This window comes from Solenopsis invicta, chromosome 3 (genome assembly GCF_016802725.1).
Source record: "Solenopsis invicta isolate M01_SB chromosome 3, UNIL_Sinv_3.0, whole genome shotgun sequence".
Lineage (NCBI taxonomy): Eukaryota > Metazoa > Arthropoda > Insecta > Hymenoptera > Formicidae > Solenopsis > Solenopsis invicta.
The window spans coordinates 32109436-32127531 of NC_052666.1; the positions used below are offsets into that span (position 1 = coordinate 32109436).

At 39.0% G+C, this 18096-nt stretch overlaps 1 protein-coding gene across 5 annotated transcripts in view; it reads right to left on the reverse strand.

The window, feature by feature from the left end:
- Positions 1-18096, reverse strand: part of LOC105204612 (LHFPL tetraspan subfamily member 6 protein) — a 66283-nt gene that overhangs the window by 41257 nt on the left and 6930 nt on the right. Inside the window, exons 3-6 of one of the 5 annotated variants that reach the window (XM_039446789.1) lie at positions 14358-14533; positions 13504-13602; positions 12489-12505; positions 3525-11704 (exon numbers count right to left, since the gene is read on the reverse strand). In XM_039446789.1, the coding sequence (XP_039302723.1) occupies positions 11648-11704; positions 12489-12505; positions 13504-13602; positions 14358-14533 (349 nt within the window). In that variant the 3' untranslated portion in view covers positions 3525-11647. The other 4 variants (XM_026132112.2, XM_011173756.3, XM_026132114.2 and 1 more) reach the window with 4 other exon arrangements.

An 18096-nucleotide genomic window follows, 5' to 3' on the forward strand; every position in this document is an offset into this window, starting at 1 on the left:
CACGGATTACCTTACCTCCGACTCCTAACACCGGTCTACAACCGCGAGAAGTCTTCTTATTACAGCGCACCAACTTTCGTGAGTGGCTCGGCTTTCTTCCAAATTAGGAATCAAATCGTATGTATACTTGCCGTCATGAATGTTTTAACGCTTAAATTTGCATCAATTTTCAACGTATTTGCAGCGTTCCTGTCTAGACATCGCATTTGATAATACGTTGTGACTATTTGTGGAAACGAGTAAGTGCTTCGTATCTTTTATATTATTTATTAAATCCTTCAAAATTACTAAGGATTAGATTCAAATTGATTTTTTATAGAATTACTTCAACTTTTACTCACATTAAACTACCATTAATTTAAATGTAGATTTTCTTGAGGATTATTATGTAATTACTATTTTTAATTAAGTAAATTCTTTGAGAAAAGTATTTGAATAAATTTTATTAGCATTAAATATATTTTTATATGATCATACTGCGAACTATTGTTTGCAAGTTCTTTATTTAAAAAAAATATATTTAATCCGAGATATTTTTGCAGTACTTTGAATATCTTTGAGTAAACAAATAATTTATGCGAGCTTACATCTACAACATTTTGAGTGCGACGCTTTTACAAAGCGAAGTTTTTAATTTATCGACAAATTAATCGCAGTATATGCAAATGCAATGTTGTTATTTTATGTAAAAACTGAATTAAAATACACTTCTTAACAAATTCAAAAGTATAAAAAAAAATAGAAGATTAGATAGCTCTATTCATGCTGTAGGCTGTAGACGTCAGTTCCCAATTCAAAACAATTGAATGTTGTTTACGATCTATTCGTAACTCGTGCCATTGTGCTACCGTTCTTATAAAAAAATCAAATTGTATTTTTTCAATCATAAAAAAAAATTGTTTTCCAATGTTTTTTTTTTTCTGTTAGAAAAAAACTGTGTTTTACATCTTTAATCTCACTCTAAACATTTTCATTCTTGTAAAATCTGTATTTGCATATTATCGCACATTTATATTTTTGTTCCGTTTTTCTCATATTTATTTATACATATGTTGAATTAATATTATCACAGTTTAATCATACAATTTTCCTGTTTTCTCTACATGAGTTGAAGCTGGTCGAATTATTTTCCACATTCATGATCCGATATTGAAAGTGGAGCCCATGATAGAGTTAGAATTAGGAGTGCAACCTTCGGCATTCAGAAGCCAGTGATGTTTTGCATAAAGTGGGATACTCGTATCCCATCGATAACCTGATGCGCGTCTATCAGGTTTCATCGCGTAACTTCTACGATCCGTTGATGAAGCGAATTGTATTTACCCTTTTACCTCATTTTTTACAGTCTGAAAAATAAATGCAATTACTGCTCTCGATATGATTTTATACATGAAGTAATTTGCACAGTGCATAAATAAAGGCATTAAATTAAATTTAAATCTAGAATTATATAATGTGTTTAATGTTAAATTAAATTAAATTTATATAATACATTTTTTATTACGACCGACTGCTGCCAACCTTTGGTTGGCAGAAACGTTGGCATCAATTTGTTGCTAGACCTCTTATTAATCAAATTTCGTTTAAAGCGTATAATTTCGTACGTACGTAAAATATATATAGCATTAAACGATTTGAACTTTTTACCTCGCACGGCGCGTACCGATTGAAGCGCCCGCAGTTCGTCGGCTAACTTCAGATCGTTGAAAGGCGCCGAGTGTCGCGAGTCGTACTCGGGTAACGGCAAGTTGCAAGCTATTTTTTCTTAGTAAAACGTGCGTTTCGCGGAATTCACGCGATCGAAAGGTGTGCTATTACAGTGAATACTGAATCCTGTATCATTTTCTTCCACCTCTCTGTATTTTCGGACGAATCGTCACGTCGCGTCGCATCGCATTGTACAGTTAACTCTGCTTTCCACGCGTTTAACGCTCGCGAAACGAAGTGTCAATCTTTGTTTTAAAGACGTATTTGATTGGAGTAATCCATGAAGACGCGCGTTTGTGCCAAATAACGCATGCACGGAAAACAAGGGTCTACCGGCATTCCTCGACTCGGCGTTCCTAATCTTAGCGTGCGGCGCGCGATAAACCGGAGTGTTGTCCCCATCGAAATTTTCGACGATGGCCAACGGAACGCCACGGAGACGCGATGAGAACATGGCGATTCTGAATCGCCACACTTTAATCAGGAAATATCCGTCCGCGTAATTACTCCTGTATTCGTTTCGGTAATTAGCGCGCGCGCGCGCGCTCGTGAAATCGCATTCTCGCGCGTATGTGTGAGTACCATGGGGAAGCAGCTCAAGTAGCCACGTAGGATTTCCATAGAGGAGAAGCCGGCTTGGATGATGTCGGGTGATCATGGGAGACGACGGGAAGTGAGTAACCAATCATTTACTTGTTATTAATTATACAATCAGTATTTATTACTTATTGTTCAATCATATGAACAGCTGAATATCAAATTGTCAAATTGTGTTAGATACTTTGATACTATTTACTTAACTAAACCAATTTACATCTAGAAATTGACGTAATTTCATCGATTAAGACGGTCGTGAAGGTACACATAGAAGATCAACTTTAAATGCCTTAGTTAGTCGCTTTTGGGATCTCTATTTTCTCACAGATTAGTTTCGTAGGTTGAGAATTTTGAACTAAATTTGATGCCACACTATCGAGAGTTTCCAAGGGGTTTTATTACATCTCTTCTCGCTATAAGCGCATTCGACGTGGAAATTACTCCTCATTATCCGCATTTTTATTATCGTCGTTTTACGTTCTCGTAAAGTGTCTCGTTAAACGGTTCGTTCCAGTCGAGCGACGTGTATTTAGAAAGTGTATGAAAGACAACGTGAGATTTTTTCTCGGGCATTTTATCCACGTCCCTTTACATCGTAATGTTATTCATCGCCGTAAACGTTTATTCTTTCCCCAATTCGTGAGTCCCTTTTGTCATATATTATCGAACTAATGAGGTAGAAGTGCGCTTTTCTCTCTGCGATCGGTATTGATCCAATTCATTCACCGGCGCGGCATGCAACGTCGACTCCGTCCTCGCTTATCTCGTCATCTGTTTTTATCGTGTCGCTGATTCGCCGCATCGCCGCGTTACCGCATTCCTCTCTTCTCCTATAACCTCTCTACCTCAATGTCATTATCCTCCTCCACCTCCTGTCTTCTCCGTTACACTAGTCCGCTTATAGGAAACTACTTCGTGCCACGTAAGAGCATTTGCCCTCGAAAGCGATCTTTCCCATAAATCCTCTCTCGTCTTATCCATCCTCCTTGAGAGAAAATGATGCAAACGAGTGAGGACTATGTAAGTCCGCAATTAGGTCGTTATGCACGCTGTAATTGGACGATTGCTCACAAAGACACACGTTGCGGCAGAACAAATGCGAAATGATGAGTGTGTTAAAATAATTGCAATTTTGTGATGCCAAACAAATATAATTACGGATATGTAATTAATTTGGGAAATGAGCGAAAACAATGAGCGAAAAAATCAAAAACAGTTTGTTTTTTTTTATTTACTTCCTTTTTATTATAAAATATATTAATATACGTAACATTTACATTAGATGAATACATATAATGGTATGTACACAATTGTCGTTTACATGAGGAAACGGTCATGGATGACAGTACGAGAGAGGGCCAGTTCTGCGATAATATATTCTATATTGTAAAATTACATACTGCAGCCTCACGCAGGTTTTCGTAATTAGTTACGAAAATGAAAACGTTCGAATGACTTCGTTAATTGTGTGTCGGATATTTCATATCAAACATCATTTATTTATTTTTACGTTGAATACATATGTGCATACTTTTTTTAGCCGAGCTTTAACTAAATGTACGCTCGTCACGCTTCTTTGCCTTTCACGCATATGTACACACACGTGGACACGCGGAAACACATACACACATACGAGTCACAGATTTTAAAATATTTTATACAATCAATTCGCTGCGATTTAATCGATGAAGTCCAATTATGTATTTCTGTTAAATGAATAAATTGTGCGTTTGATGTTGCGACATATTACAAAAGTTACACACAAACTTTATTTGATAAAGTCTAAATTATAAAACTCTAACATTAGGGATGTATAAATCTCTTCTAGAAAAAAAATTGTTTTTCTTTAAAGGGGTGTTTCATCCCCTAAAAGTGCGTTAGGGCACGTATAAAAAAAATACATGTCCCTTATTTTGATTCAGACTGTTAAAAGCTCATCAAAATAGCAGGGGGACACTTTCGTGGATTTTCTTGTGAGATTCAATAAATCCAAGAGAATTTTCTCATGTTCCTTCTGTCCTCTCCAGTGAAAGCATTATGCATTCTAAAGCTCGAACGAATAGATTCCATTCTTTTCGTTCTAAGGGGGGAAAAACTGGAGTTGAAAGAAATAAAACGTTTTGATACTCTAATCAGTATTTAATAATTATATCAGAAAACGCATCTTTCTGAATGAATATCGTTAACCGGAAGATCCTCTTTTCATTTAATTCACTGCTAACAGCGTATGTTATTACATTTCAGCAGCTAGTACACGCGCATTTAATATACATTAAGGAAATGACTATTTTAACCATTGTGACGCTGGCGCGTATTGATTGTAACAATAGGAGCCCGAAGTGTGAAGCACGCTATACAAAATAATGATGGATTTGTATAGGAAATTAATACATGTCATATTAGAAGAAAGATGTATATACATTTGATGCACGAACATTACGTATCCCATATTCATTATTTAATATTGAACTTAAAGTAAACATGATGTTTATTATTCTAAATGGAAAATTTATATACCCACATATATGCATATATAATCCCTTTGTTTACCAAACTACTGGTTAATCGAATGGCACGATGATATCGACATCACATATTATTTTGTGCAACGTGCTTCTACGTGAATATCGTAAAACACTTTACGATGCTATAATGCTTGTTTACATCCTAACGTACATTTTTTTTTTTTTATACAAAACGATGGATGGTAACAACGATGGTCTCCTCGAGAAAGTTCGTATTTACATTAACATTTTTACGATGTACCGAGTGGATTAGTATGGTCCTATGGTAATTCCGATACAAAGTCGCGCGCGCGATAGATGATGATACGTCAATATAATTAATATTCGGTACACCGATTCTGGTAAAATATGGTCGAGAATGAAAAATGTATATACAACGACATTTGGGAAGCACGATAGATTATGCTGTCATAATTTGCATAACCATTGATTTCACGTGTACGTCCGTTGCCCAGATATATCGATCGTCACTTAGCAGATTTAGTAGACAGAGGGAAACAGAGAAAAATGACCCTAGAGAAATCTTATCCTCGTCCTCGGATATTCTCCGCTCGTTCAATAGCTCCCCGACGCGTCCAATATCTCATATTTTTCACCGCTCCCGAGCTGTCGAAATTATTACGGCCGTAATATAACACAGACTGACAATTGCCTTTCTGGCCACCACGAGGAAAATGAATAAAGGATTAAGGATACGGTGGATAAGTACCGATCGATTAATCGTCGCCTTATTGCCGACAATGATAATCGTTTTACGAAGCCGACGGCAATTCAACAGGATTAATCACAATCTCGTGCTGATTACCCAATGCCTGGGAAATACCGTCAAACAGTATTCCTCATTATTGGATCGCGCATCGAAAGTGTCAAATTAACGGGAAAGCTTTACGCTGTTCGATCACAGGCAGGAGCTAATCAAAGGGCACATTGCTCTTCACAAAGATGAATTAACATGCGACTCTCGCGATCCTGTAGCCAAACAGTTCGAGTTGTGACCATTATAATTGAAGAATAGAATTCTGATTAGCAAGCAACGTTAAATGGAACATGCAATCGTGATCTAAAATAATCAAAATATTTTTTTAAGTACTCAATCGTATATCGTAGGAATTTTAATTCTTCGAAACTAACTTCTTCTCCACTTCCGTCTGTTTTTTAAAATGAGCAGCTTAATCAAGATAATGTTGCTACACGTAAATTTTACAATTTTGCACTTTTTCTCAAAACCTAATAAGTCCTAAGAAATAAACCAAAGATGAATATATTTGCAATCTCTTTGCTATATTTTTTTACAAGATATGTAGCAGTTTCAATCTAATTAATTCTATTTATTTGCATTGTTTTGCATTTTATAAATTTTGGAGATCTTGTTACATTTTGTATAATTTTGTTTGTTATATATTTATATAGACATTCAGTTTTGTTATATTACTATTTTATATATATTTTATCATGTGAACAGAAAAAATTAAAGAGACGGATGCTTTGGTAAGATGCCAAAGGTAATAGGATACGAGTGTAGATTCGATTAAAATAGAAACGGAAACGCAAAATAAAATATTTAAACACATATAAATAGATTCTTTTACTACGAACGTTGAGTGTTGCTTCGAGAACTTTAAATTTTTAAGATATATATATAAATACATTGTATTTATTTTATTAATTAACATTACATGAATTTATAAGGTTTCTTTGAAAAGAACACGTTTTCCAAAGTTAGTATTATAATTTAATTGATAATCTTCAAATATCTTTCGATTTGATTTATAACGTTAGAAGGCTTTTTCTAAAGAACGCGACGAAAAAGGAATCGCGGAAAACCCCGTAATCGTCACGATAAAAGACGTCTAGATTGCTCCAGGAAACCGCTCTAAACTGTTGTTTCGCAACCACGAGACTCATAACGGAAACTTTGGGAACAGTAGAGACATCGAAATCGTTCAAGTTGGCAAAGTTTCTTTTTCACGACAAAAATTGACATTTCCCGGTATATTGTCTTGTGAATTACTTGTAATCGCATTAATCAAATCTTAACTTTTTTCTTTTATTTCTTCTACAGTTTTCTTTCTCTCTCTCTTTTGTACGTGATTATATTTTATACTAAAATATAACTTTGTTATTTTACTCTGAAAATAAATTTTATTGGAAAATTGATACGACGGTCTCGTTACAATGCTTATGTACAATGCATGCAGTTGCAAATATAACTTTGCCACTGCGTCAGTATATCTATTTAACTTTCTGCATCTGTTTTTGCAATTTTTTATATCTCATCAAAAATAATTTACCTTAGTATTTTAACAAACAGATTATTATTTCACAGAAATCATTTAACAGTCATATTTGCTTTCATACTATTTTGCATTATATGATTTATTACAAAGGAAAATTATCGTGTAGCGAACAACATAAAATATGTATAAGATTTGTATGTTTTTAATTTATTTTTCTAAACTATTTTCTAAGCTATTTTTAGAAAACATTTAATCATTTAAAAAATTGTTTTAAAAAAAATGTGAAAATTGAGGCCGAACATTCGAAATATTATCTGAAATAATTTTCATATCTTTTATCATTTGACAGTATTTACTCGCAACGATAATCGATTTTGTTTTAAAGTGATTTTTCATCTTAACGTGCGATTGAGTATTTATAAAAAAATATTTTTTTTATTTTTATCCATTGTCCACATACAATAAAACTGAGGCTCATCGAGATTAAACGAAGGGAATGACTCGGATATGTCTCTTTATCTGATCTGGTTATCGTCTGTATTTCCACCGTCGTAAAAACGAATAAATGTATATTGGGCATAAAGTTCTTGCTAATATCTTAAGTGAAGTGTAGTCTATCGTTCTCACTTCTTGCCTCTTGCCCAAGAAACCGAATTATGGAGGGTGGTAAAAGTCGCGGTGAAATTAAGATTAAGCAGAAGATCGGAGAGAGAATAAACTGGCGCAGGAATTTGCTCTCGCGCGGCCCTCGTGCCCTCCCTAAGGACAGCCAAGTAACTGGTTGCAGAAACGGTACGTTTATAGAGACAACGAAATGGCTCTGTTCGGCCGCACGGTAAGTGCTCGTGGAGTCGTGCGAACGAAAACACATAAGGACTATAAGGAGAGAGAGAGGGCAACAACAGTTGGCTCGCCGAGACGTTCCTCGTGTTCCCGAATCGTTTTCCTCCGTACCCCTCGTATCTCTCTCGCTGGCGAACCGATAGCTCAATTAGTCACGAGAACGAACTCGCTTTTCCGGCTATCTCTTTTCCCCACCTTCGGCGGTCGGTGGTGTCGGCCGGTCGCGAGAGAAATGGCCGGGGCGAGTCCTTAGGTTTAGGAAGGAAGGGCGGAAGTCGATAAGAGGCAAAGTGGAATCGGGAAAGCGGCGTTGTGGAAGCGCGTAAGCGAAAGATGGAAGAGGGAAGGATCGCGTGTGTGGGGAGGAGAACGAGCGAGGAAAAAGAACGGAACGAATGTTAGAGAATGCGCGCACGCGAACGGGAGAGGTTTTACCGCGAAAGTTTCTCGAGGGAACGAACAGAACGTCCGCTCTACTAGCGCGCAAACCAACCCCATCGATCGATAGATCCGGAACCGGTGGTTCGTTTCCTTCACCTTCTTTCTCTCTCTCTCTCTCTCTCTCTCTCTCTCTTCTTTCCCGCTAAGTTCCGCTCGGGGGACTGTACTTCTCTTCGGTGGAAGCCTAAAGTTGCAGCTCGAGAGAAGAACACGGTGTAGTGGATCTAGTAGAGTACCGTGAGCGAATCACGAGTTAACGAGTGAATTGAGTTAGAGGCTCGAGAGATGCGGAAGTTGCTGAAAGTCTTACAGTCTTTTTGGAAAATAAGAGAATAAAGACGCGTGTCAGACGGGCGCCGAAAAAAAAGTTTCAAAAGAGGTTAACTAAACCAGCTTTCAATTATATTAATACTCGTACAATTAAAATTTGTCATTGATAATGCGTGATATGATATTTGAATCGGAAGCTTTTACTCGTATTTTGAGAAGGCGGCTTCCATCAGAATTTGTAGATTTCAGTAAAGCTATGAGGATGTGCGCGCTTCGACGAGTACTAAATCCAGATTGAAGTACGCGAAGTAGATAACGCAAAAAGCTTTCAGTAGTTTTCTGACACCTTCGGTGGAGTGTCGCGCAATTCTCGTGATCGGGGAAAGCCGTGGCGTGGCTTGGTTTCGCGTCAATAACGAGTAACCGACGTATTTTTGGAATTCTCTACGATTTCCATGGTCAGAATATTTCGAACGCACTAATGGAAGAGAGAAAGAGAGAGAGAGAGGGAGAAGGAGAGAATGGTAACCATATCACTGCGGGTTCTTTTATTCACGATGAAACGATTTTTATCAGACGCGGCGCGACAGTGGAGGAAGCAGAGTGAGTCCGTTTATTTCATGCGGTACAATACGCACGCACGCAAGTGTGTGTGCGTGGGTGCGCGGCCCGAAAAAAGCCCCGATTAATCCGATGCAAGAAGTAAGCGGTGCGTGGAGAACTCGCGCGAGCGGAGCGTGCTCCGGCGTGTTTGTTCAGCTTGGATTTTTATCCGGCCAATAGCGGTGCCTTCACCGAATAACGCGCGGCCATCGTTTGTGCGCGCCGTTCCGTCAGCACGTGAAATTCAACCGCGCCCGCAATTGCGAATTTCACCGGGGCTAACACATACACATCTTGCTTACATACGCTCTCCGAATATTACGTTTTTTTATATCGCACAGGTATAACCGCGGGCTATTTTTTACCTGGCAACTCTACAGAATGGCTCGATATTCACGCAAGTATGCGCACGCGAGTTGCAGCGTGATTCGCGACCGAATTGCCAGATGTTTTTGCTTAATGAAACTACGGATTAATTTGCTCGCGAATTTTCCAAAGTGACGAGAAATACGAATAAAAGCAGCTTCTCGCTTATTATTCTGCACATAAACGTCACGCTACGCTCGCGAGATAAACAAGAATATCAAATATTAAATGAAAATATTTCTCTCGATTCAACTAGTCAATTTAATTTTCTGATCTCTTGGTTTGAAAAAGAGAACAAAGTGGAAGGTTCGTGGACAGTTTAGATAGGAGCCGCGATACAAATAAACTACTACCCGCAGCTACCCCAGAACTCGGACTTTCTCTCTGATCCTTTTATCTTTTAATTACGCGGATTTCGCCACTCGCTTAAATTCTCCGCCCGCTTTCCCAACTTAAACCCAATTTTCTCAACGCTCGCGCAATTCAATATGGACAATCGCTCGCCGTCCGATAAAGTGTAAATAGTGTCGACGAATAGTCTTTCTTTTGCGCGCAATACAAGTTTTTCGTTATTTAAGAGAAAATTATCAAGGAGAAGATTTTTCGTAAAGGGATCGACAGGAGGAAAAGCAGAATACGGAAAATAACATAGGGAAAATAGCCAGAAATAAAATCTGGAATCGTAGATCCAAATAAATTTTAAGAGAAACGCTAAACCGACACTCACGCTTGAGCCAGCGCATTACTTCGACCAAGGAAATAGCGTCTTGAGGGGAGAATCCGAGAGACGAGGATAAATAAGAGGAACGTGCAAATCTCTGGAGAGCTGAAGCGTTCTGCACGCCTTCACGCGATCGATATATCCGAAAGGTTTTCGGACCGTGGGAAACACAGTGATTCCCCGGTCCTCGAGAGGAGCGTGGAGCAGCAGCAGCAGCAGCCCGCTTTGGATGGGCCGCGCCGCGCCACGTCGTGATCGTTACGGCGCATCTGAATGCGGACCCTCTCGATACCGGGAGGAGGATGAGGAAAGGTATGTCCGTCTCTCCCGCTCCTTTCCAGCAGTCACCCTGTGTATTCGCCCGGCAAGCGAGCTCCCTGTGCGAATTGAAAGTGCTGAAAGTCCCGTCGAGGCGAATTGCCAATTGCTTCGTCGCTCCCAGCCAGGGGCTTACTACGGCACGGAATTGGAAATACCGTGGCGCGGCTCTCTCGAACCGTCTGCCACGCGAGACAGGACTATAGGATTCATTCTAGCGTGTATATACATACGTACATATGCAGGTTGCGGGCTATGTACAGATACGCGGGATTTACTTTCGAGGATAAAAAGGGTGGTAGGTACGCGCGCGTTAACCTGTCAAAAGTTTAATCAATCTCCCCGAGATCCGCAGATCTCTTGGACGTGATTCCGAAATCTCGATGTATCAAGTGTGTTGCTCGAGAGATAGCGGAGAGTATCTTAAACTTTACGCATCTCCGGAGGGACACGCCTGTTCATAGAGTTTAGATAGTAGTCGTTACGACGAGGAGGACGAGCCAAAGATTAATATCCTTTCGTACCTATCCCGTTAATTTCAATCGTCGATCGTTTCGTGTGTCGAATGCTATTTTAAGTCGCAATGCTCATATTATAAAATATTACACGAAGATTCGTGGTACGTTAAAAATTGCGTCGCAAACATGCTCGCTCGCCAACTTGAAAAAATACTGCACGTAACATACGTCGTGGTGCACGCGCGATGACAGGACGATTCGTGCATGCCGTAACGCGCGCGAGATTCCACAATGCGCGGAATTCGGGGACGCGATGACACATGTATGCCAGGTCCGGTTTCGCGGACCGCGTGTGTCGCGTACTCACGTACGCATGGCGCGTGCACGCAACAGGCGCGCGTGATCAACAGACCGTGACGATGGAGAGCGTGGTCGTCTTCGGCGAGGCGTAGGCATGTATCGACTGGGAGTACCTCGATTGTCAAATGCGCAGGGGATCCGTATGCGGGTTCGCGTCGGGCTTGTGTCGCGCCGCGCAGAAGCTCAGGCCGAAGCACAGCATCAGTAAGGCCACCGAGCCGACCAGCAAGTGACTCGACCAGGACACCGAGCATTTCCCTGAAACAGATGGCATCCGTCCGTCATCGACTCGACCAGACGCGAGATCATCCCCCTTGGCGAAACCTCGACGGCGGCGTGCGGCGTCAGCGATCCGTAACTACCCACGGGAATTCTCCCCTGGGGAATAGCTCGGTCGGCCTAATCGTCGTGCCGAGCTTGAATATAATCGTCGCTTGTAATGGCTTAATCAGTGCACCCAACTAGGCTAATAAATTTACACGGCCAGATTTGTCCCGCGCTACATTCCGCGCGTCGCTATGTGCCGCGGAAAGGACAATTATTAGGAGCTGTTTTTTCAAAACAATACACCTAATAACTTGGATAATAATTTTGCTTGTTGCTATCAATATTTTTGCAATAATAGAACTAGGCAGAGAGAAACGGAGAGAAGTGTTCATAAACTGAATGATAATGCTACAAATTAATGTAATAATACGTAAGCGATATTGTCATGATACAAATGGAACGTACCTTTAGATCTAATTTAGCGTTAAAATAATGGAAATGTTAATTTCGATTACGCAATAATTAATATGGTATCGAAATGGCAGTGATCGGTTCGAACAACTTTAGATAATTCGAGCCACGCGGCAATTCCACCGAAGCACGTTCCTGCTTCTGTCAGAATTTATGAATAAGTTTAATTTTCAAGCCGCAAGAGATATCGCTTAACTACCGGTACACCCTATTGAAATACATGCGATTCGGCCGTCATCGCTGTTATGTTGGTTTTGACGTCGGTTTGACCCACCAGCCTCTGGTCTATTCCTGTAGCACTCACCTGGGATTGCTTGTCACCTGTGCACCGAATGACACGGATTATGCGTTTTGGCTGGATATTCGATAACCCTCTAAAATCCTGTCGAAAAATGATCGTCTACAATCGCGCTCGCGTCCAAAACGTCTTTCTGCTGTTTATTTTATTGGCAATTTCATTGTTTATGCAAAGTCACCTTCTCGCGCAACTCAAAAAAATGTTGAGACATCTCAATAGTTTCCAAGTGCAAAATCTAATTTAAGATTATTCTAACGCGATTTCTATTTCAACGCGGCATCGGATATTTTCTTTGGATTCTATCGCGTGGTTAAACCGAATGCGGATTTATCGGAGATAATCCTGCATGCGAGATACAACGTATGCATCTGCAGTTACGGCGAATCAATAACGAATTATCCTCCGGGTATTGAAAGGCAAATCATCGGATCGTCGATGTCGAATCGATGTCGAATCGCATCGTTACGTGTCGGAAAATTATGGGAAAATCAGAAACTACGCCCGAGGACAGCGAGACATAAATTTGTACGTAGCAAAGTTACAAAAGCCATAAGTCTCGATCGGTTTACGTAAAGTTCCAAGGAATGAGTGTAGATCGTTGAATGGTCGACGAAAACGTTCCGGGAACTCATCGACGGAAATGCGGAAAGTTCCATTACCGATTCTAGTCCATCGTCGTCGTTATCGTCGTTGTCGCCGTCGTGGTAATTACGTCTTAAAGAGTAACTACGTACAGACGCACACGTCCACAGCTTTCTCCGTGCCGCATCGGAACGGCAATTTCATTGAAGACGTCGTTAAACTAGGAAACGAGCAACCAAGGCGCAACTCTCTTCACGCGCGTGCGAGTCCATCGAGCACGTTAATTAGTTATCAAATTAAATCGATAACTCGCGCGCCGCATTCCGCCGGAATTAAGTTCCGGCACTATTCCATTCGGCTCGCATCTCGCAGTACCGTCTGCATAGCGCGCAGCTTCCCGCAGCTTCGAAAATGATATTCCGAGACCGAGGGTACTCACCGAGATTGTAAACGTTGGCCCCTTTCCCGCAGGATTCGCGTACCTCCCCATTATCCCAGCCTATCGGATACATGACCAGACCGCCGCATATCATCGCTGCTGTAACAGGCAAATGAGAAAGTGGCCTATCAATTTTTAATCGCCTCACTGAATTTCAACTGCCGTTAAAAAGCATCGGTTAATTCTATTTGTTCACTCTCCAGTGGCAGTGATAATATTGTTGAGGAATAATAGACATCCTCCCCCTTGAAACTATTACTTATAAAAATGAAAACTAATTTGGATTGCAAAACTATTTTGCTTGGAAAACACGAATACAGTTTAACAAAATAGATGACTGTTGACGCGAATTTCGTAATTTTAAATGCATTTTTCTCTTGAGAAATCGATATTACAACATTCCCCCGACTTTACCCCGTATCAATCATGTCGCACAGAGTCTGGGGACTATGCTATTTTTCGAAAGCGGACTTTAAACGCAGAAAAGGAACAAATGAGGAACAACGAACTTGAAGCGCGTAAATGGAATACGTCAATGCTGGAAGAAGAATGACGTCGCTATGATATCTAGTTTATTTGGGGACAGTTGATTATTTCGCTGCAAAATGTCTCTCGCAGCTCCGTTGGCTTTCGCATCAATTTGACAAGCGGACGGGCTGTCATTTTTTAAGGTGTATTAATTTTTTCTCTCTCACGCGCTCGATAAAAAATGAGTTTGAAGCCCATTTTATCTAACTGAATGCGAAAAATATTTTTCTTCCGCAAATGGTGATTGCGTATTGATGGCAATGGCATGTCATTGTATCGCAATATTTAGTTACGATTATCGAGAAATATATTTATAATAGACTCACCAGCGAGCAATTGTAAGGAGCCAAGGATTCTCGTGTGCTTTGGCGTCCTGAGAATATGCGGGAGGAATGACGACGCCGCTGCCAGAAGCGTCAGAGCACCGATTACTGCGATTGCGACGCCAATTCCCATCGTGACTGTGCTCGCTTGCCACCAAGCACTCGGTATATCCCAAAAACTGCAACGAAAATTGCAATCCATGATAAACAGTTTTACGAGAAATTGAGAATCTATTTCGTGCCTCATTTGAAGAATATATGATTTCATTCATCAAATAATGTTAATGTAGATTAATCAAAAGGTTCTTGAATATTTCTCGCGATATCTCGCGATTCTATATATTTCCTTGTATGGATTCAACATTATATAGCAATTAAGAGATTTATATTAAATGTTTATTGATGCAAAAATAACGTTTTATTTATTAATTGTAATGGGACGATTCGAGTAACATCGAGGCCTCGATTAACGGACATGTTCATCATGAATTTGACGAAATAAACTTCATTCATTATTTATATTTGTCTTGCTATATTAATCAATAATAACGTACGCAGTTTACATGACAAAATTAGCGCGGATTTATCGAGCCAGTGCCTCAAGCAAAACGAGGGAGCAAATATATTTTCATGTAATTATATACTGATGCAATAATATTACGGGAACTAACTCAAACGTGAAATCACTTATTGGATTTCAATGTACGATTAAAATTTTCACGGTAAAATTAAACAAAGAGCTAAGTTAAATTATTGTTTTGCAAAAATTTTTTCTATTTTGAATAAAAATTAGTAATTCAGTGCTATCAATGAAATTTGTAACACGATTTCTCAGTTGCTATCTGTGTGAACATCGCGTCTTGAATGTCTTAAACGCAGAAAACTGTATTCTATAATTCACCGATGGAAAATATAAAATAATGCAGTTCTTGCAAACAATTACGTTGCACTCAATAAAAATTAAAAAAAAAATATAACATCATGAATATATATTCCAAATAAAAAATCGGTTTTTCGGTGAAACTGCATGTTCAAAAACGAAAGGGTGATGCGAGAGACTGTGAAAGCGACCGGAACTGTGGAATATTTTTTACTCTATGCAAATATTATTTGCGAGAGATCGTCGCTTATAATATCGTATTATCTGTTTTTAGCTTTCCAAAGTTTTGATTCGTTAACCACGACTAAACACAATATTTTTCGTGGTATGAATTCTGACGTAAATATTATTTGTTCTTTTGTTACGCAAAAAAAATATATTATTAATAATTCTAGTGAGCGCAGTGAAGCAAATCTTTCGTTTCTCGTACATTTTCGCAGCTATCCTTTCGACCTACTATTTATTTCGGGCGGTGCTAACTGATATAGCTTTTCTGTGTCAGCTAACTTTAAATAAATCCAATTCTCGACATATTTTCTACACATATAATGCACTGTTGAAATACCATTGCAGTAATTGGAACAATGAAAAATATGTAATAATTTAATAATAATACAAATTAAATTTATAAACAGTTTAAGAAATTATTTTATAAAGTTTACCACAGAATGAATCGTTTGTATCGATAAATTGCTGAATTAATTTCATGATAGGTAACGTTTATGGAACTATCGAGTTGTCCCGATTTAGAGACCGATTATTAGCACTTATCGTGCCTGTGCATTAGAGGGCGAGAAGAGAGAAACATATTTGCGCGTACGATTATTGGGAATGTTTGGCCAATCGAGAAATTGCATATGGGACAATCGACACTTTCGAAAATCAGATATTGAAATATCTATAATGCAAACTGGGTGAATCCAAATTGTGATGCAGTGGATAGAAAAAAAAACATAGGCGTTAATACGCAGCAGTTGACGCAAAGTGCATTTTGTAACGTTAAAAATGTGGTCAGCGAGTTTCGTAAAAATTTGTCGTTAAGATTAAAATTGTTTCGTTTGAAAATATGCCTGAAAAAGTTTCTAATTGACAATAAAGATTCGACGAATGAATGAGAAACTTTATTCAGCCGAGCATGTATCGCAAATGAAAAAGGAATGAAAACGTAGAGCAGCTTCGTCGGATGGTACTGACACCATCCGACCTACATACGAATTTACGGAAATTAAATCAGAGGTACATACGCGAGATACACATTTTTATATTCTCTTCCGTAGCGAGACCTCGTTGGAAAGAATATAAGCGGAATTAAATCTGCGAATGACTCATTGTCGTCGCTTGTATTTGCCACACGGTATTCTCGATGAGGAGTACACGCTTTTTTACAGAGAAACCTTCTGCAGACAGAAGTATTAAGGCAATGCTATAATCTCATTTCCACTACATTATGGTAATAGTCATATACCTTAATTAACACGATATTAACGTTGAAATCCACTCGTTTTAAAACTGATTCGAGAATAAAGCATGTTAGAGAATAAAGTTCTGTCTGTTGACGAGCATTTTGAAAAAAGAGGAAAAAAAAAACATAATAGTGACACACACGCGTGTCAACTTTATTTTCTGTCTTTTCCACTATTGTACGTACTCCCGTAAAGTAAGAACAATCGTCAAAACAATCTCCATACAATTCCATATGACTGTTGACGTCATCAATATGTATGGCTAAATCGATCATATTGTCCGTTACAACTCACGTATGGAGCAAAATTGTAATTCTCTTTGGGTGCGTTCGCGAAAGATAGCTGACAGGCAAAACTCGATTCAAGCGGCGTCAAATTAAACTTGAGATGAATTACTATTTCCGCGACCATCTGCGAAATACATTGCAGATTGTACGTGCATGAGTCCATCAGCGATGCGCGAGTGCGGAGTGTTAGATCGATTAACGAGTACGCGGATAAAAAAAGTACAAGCGAAACTTTCATAATTTGTCACGGGTTGTTGCGTCTCTTTTACCGCATACGCTTGTAAACCCTGTGCGTATTTTTGATTGCGAGTCCTCACCGTATAGTCGGAAACGCCGACCGTGGACCGTAATTCGGATTCGTGGAATAGAGCCCAATTTCTGTTTTCGGCGTTTTCAATCAAGCCTACGAAACAAATACGTGGATTCGGTCGTTTAGTCGTGAACGGGATAACTTGATACTCGGTGAAAAAAAGCACATATGATTCGCGCAAACACCTTTATTATATTTTGCGGTTGAAACGCAATCAAATCTGATTAATCACGTGTTTGCACATTGTTATCGCAACTATTGCTCTATGTCGATTATTATGATTATTATCGGTGCTATTTCGCTAACATATGTATACCGATTAATTTGCTACTTTGATATTGATAATTAAAATTAATAATATTATGAAAATTTATTTTCACATGCATATTTAATGCGCGAAAATTTGTTTTAATGCAAGTTACGCGTAATTTACATACATTTTCAATTATACAGTATTGTTTAGAGTTCTTGTTGTTTATCGTTTCCAATATAAATTTCGAAAATACGAAATCGAACGATCACGCATTACTTAACATTTAACTTAATTATTTTTACACGCTCAGAAGCTCAAGAGGATTGACCGCAAATTAATTCCCGTATTAGCAGGTGAAAATGATTATTTAATAAAACAAACAGGAAATATTCATTTTTTGAAGTGAACTTATGATACGCCAGGTAAATTCTGAATTTTGTGCGCATAAAAGAGAAAAGACCGTGTCCGTTTCTTTTACTTGTGCCTCCCAGCTCTTTATAATTCCCTTTGTTAATAACAATGCTTCAGTTTCAATGCCGCGGGGCGACC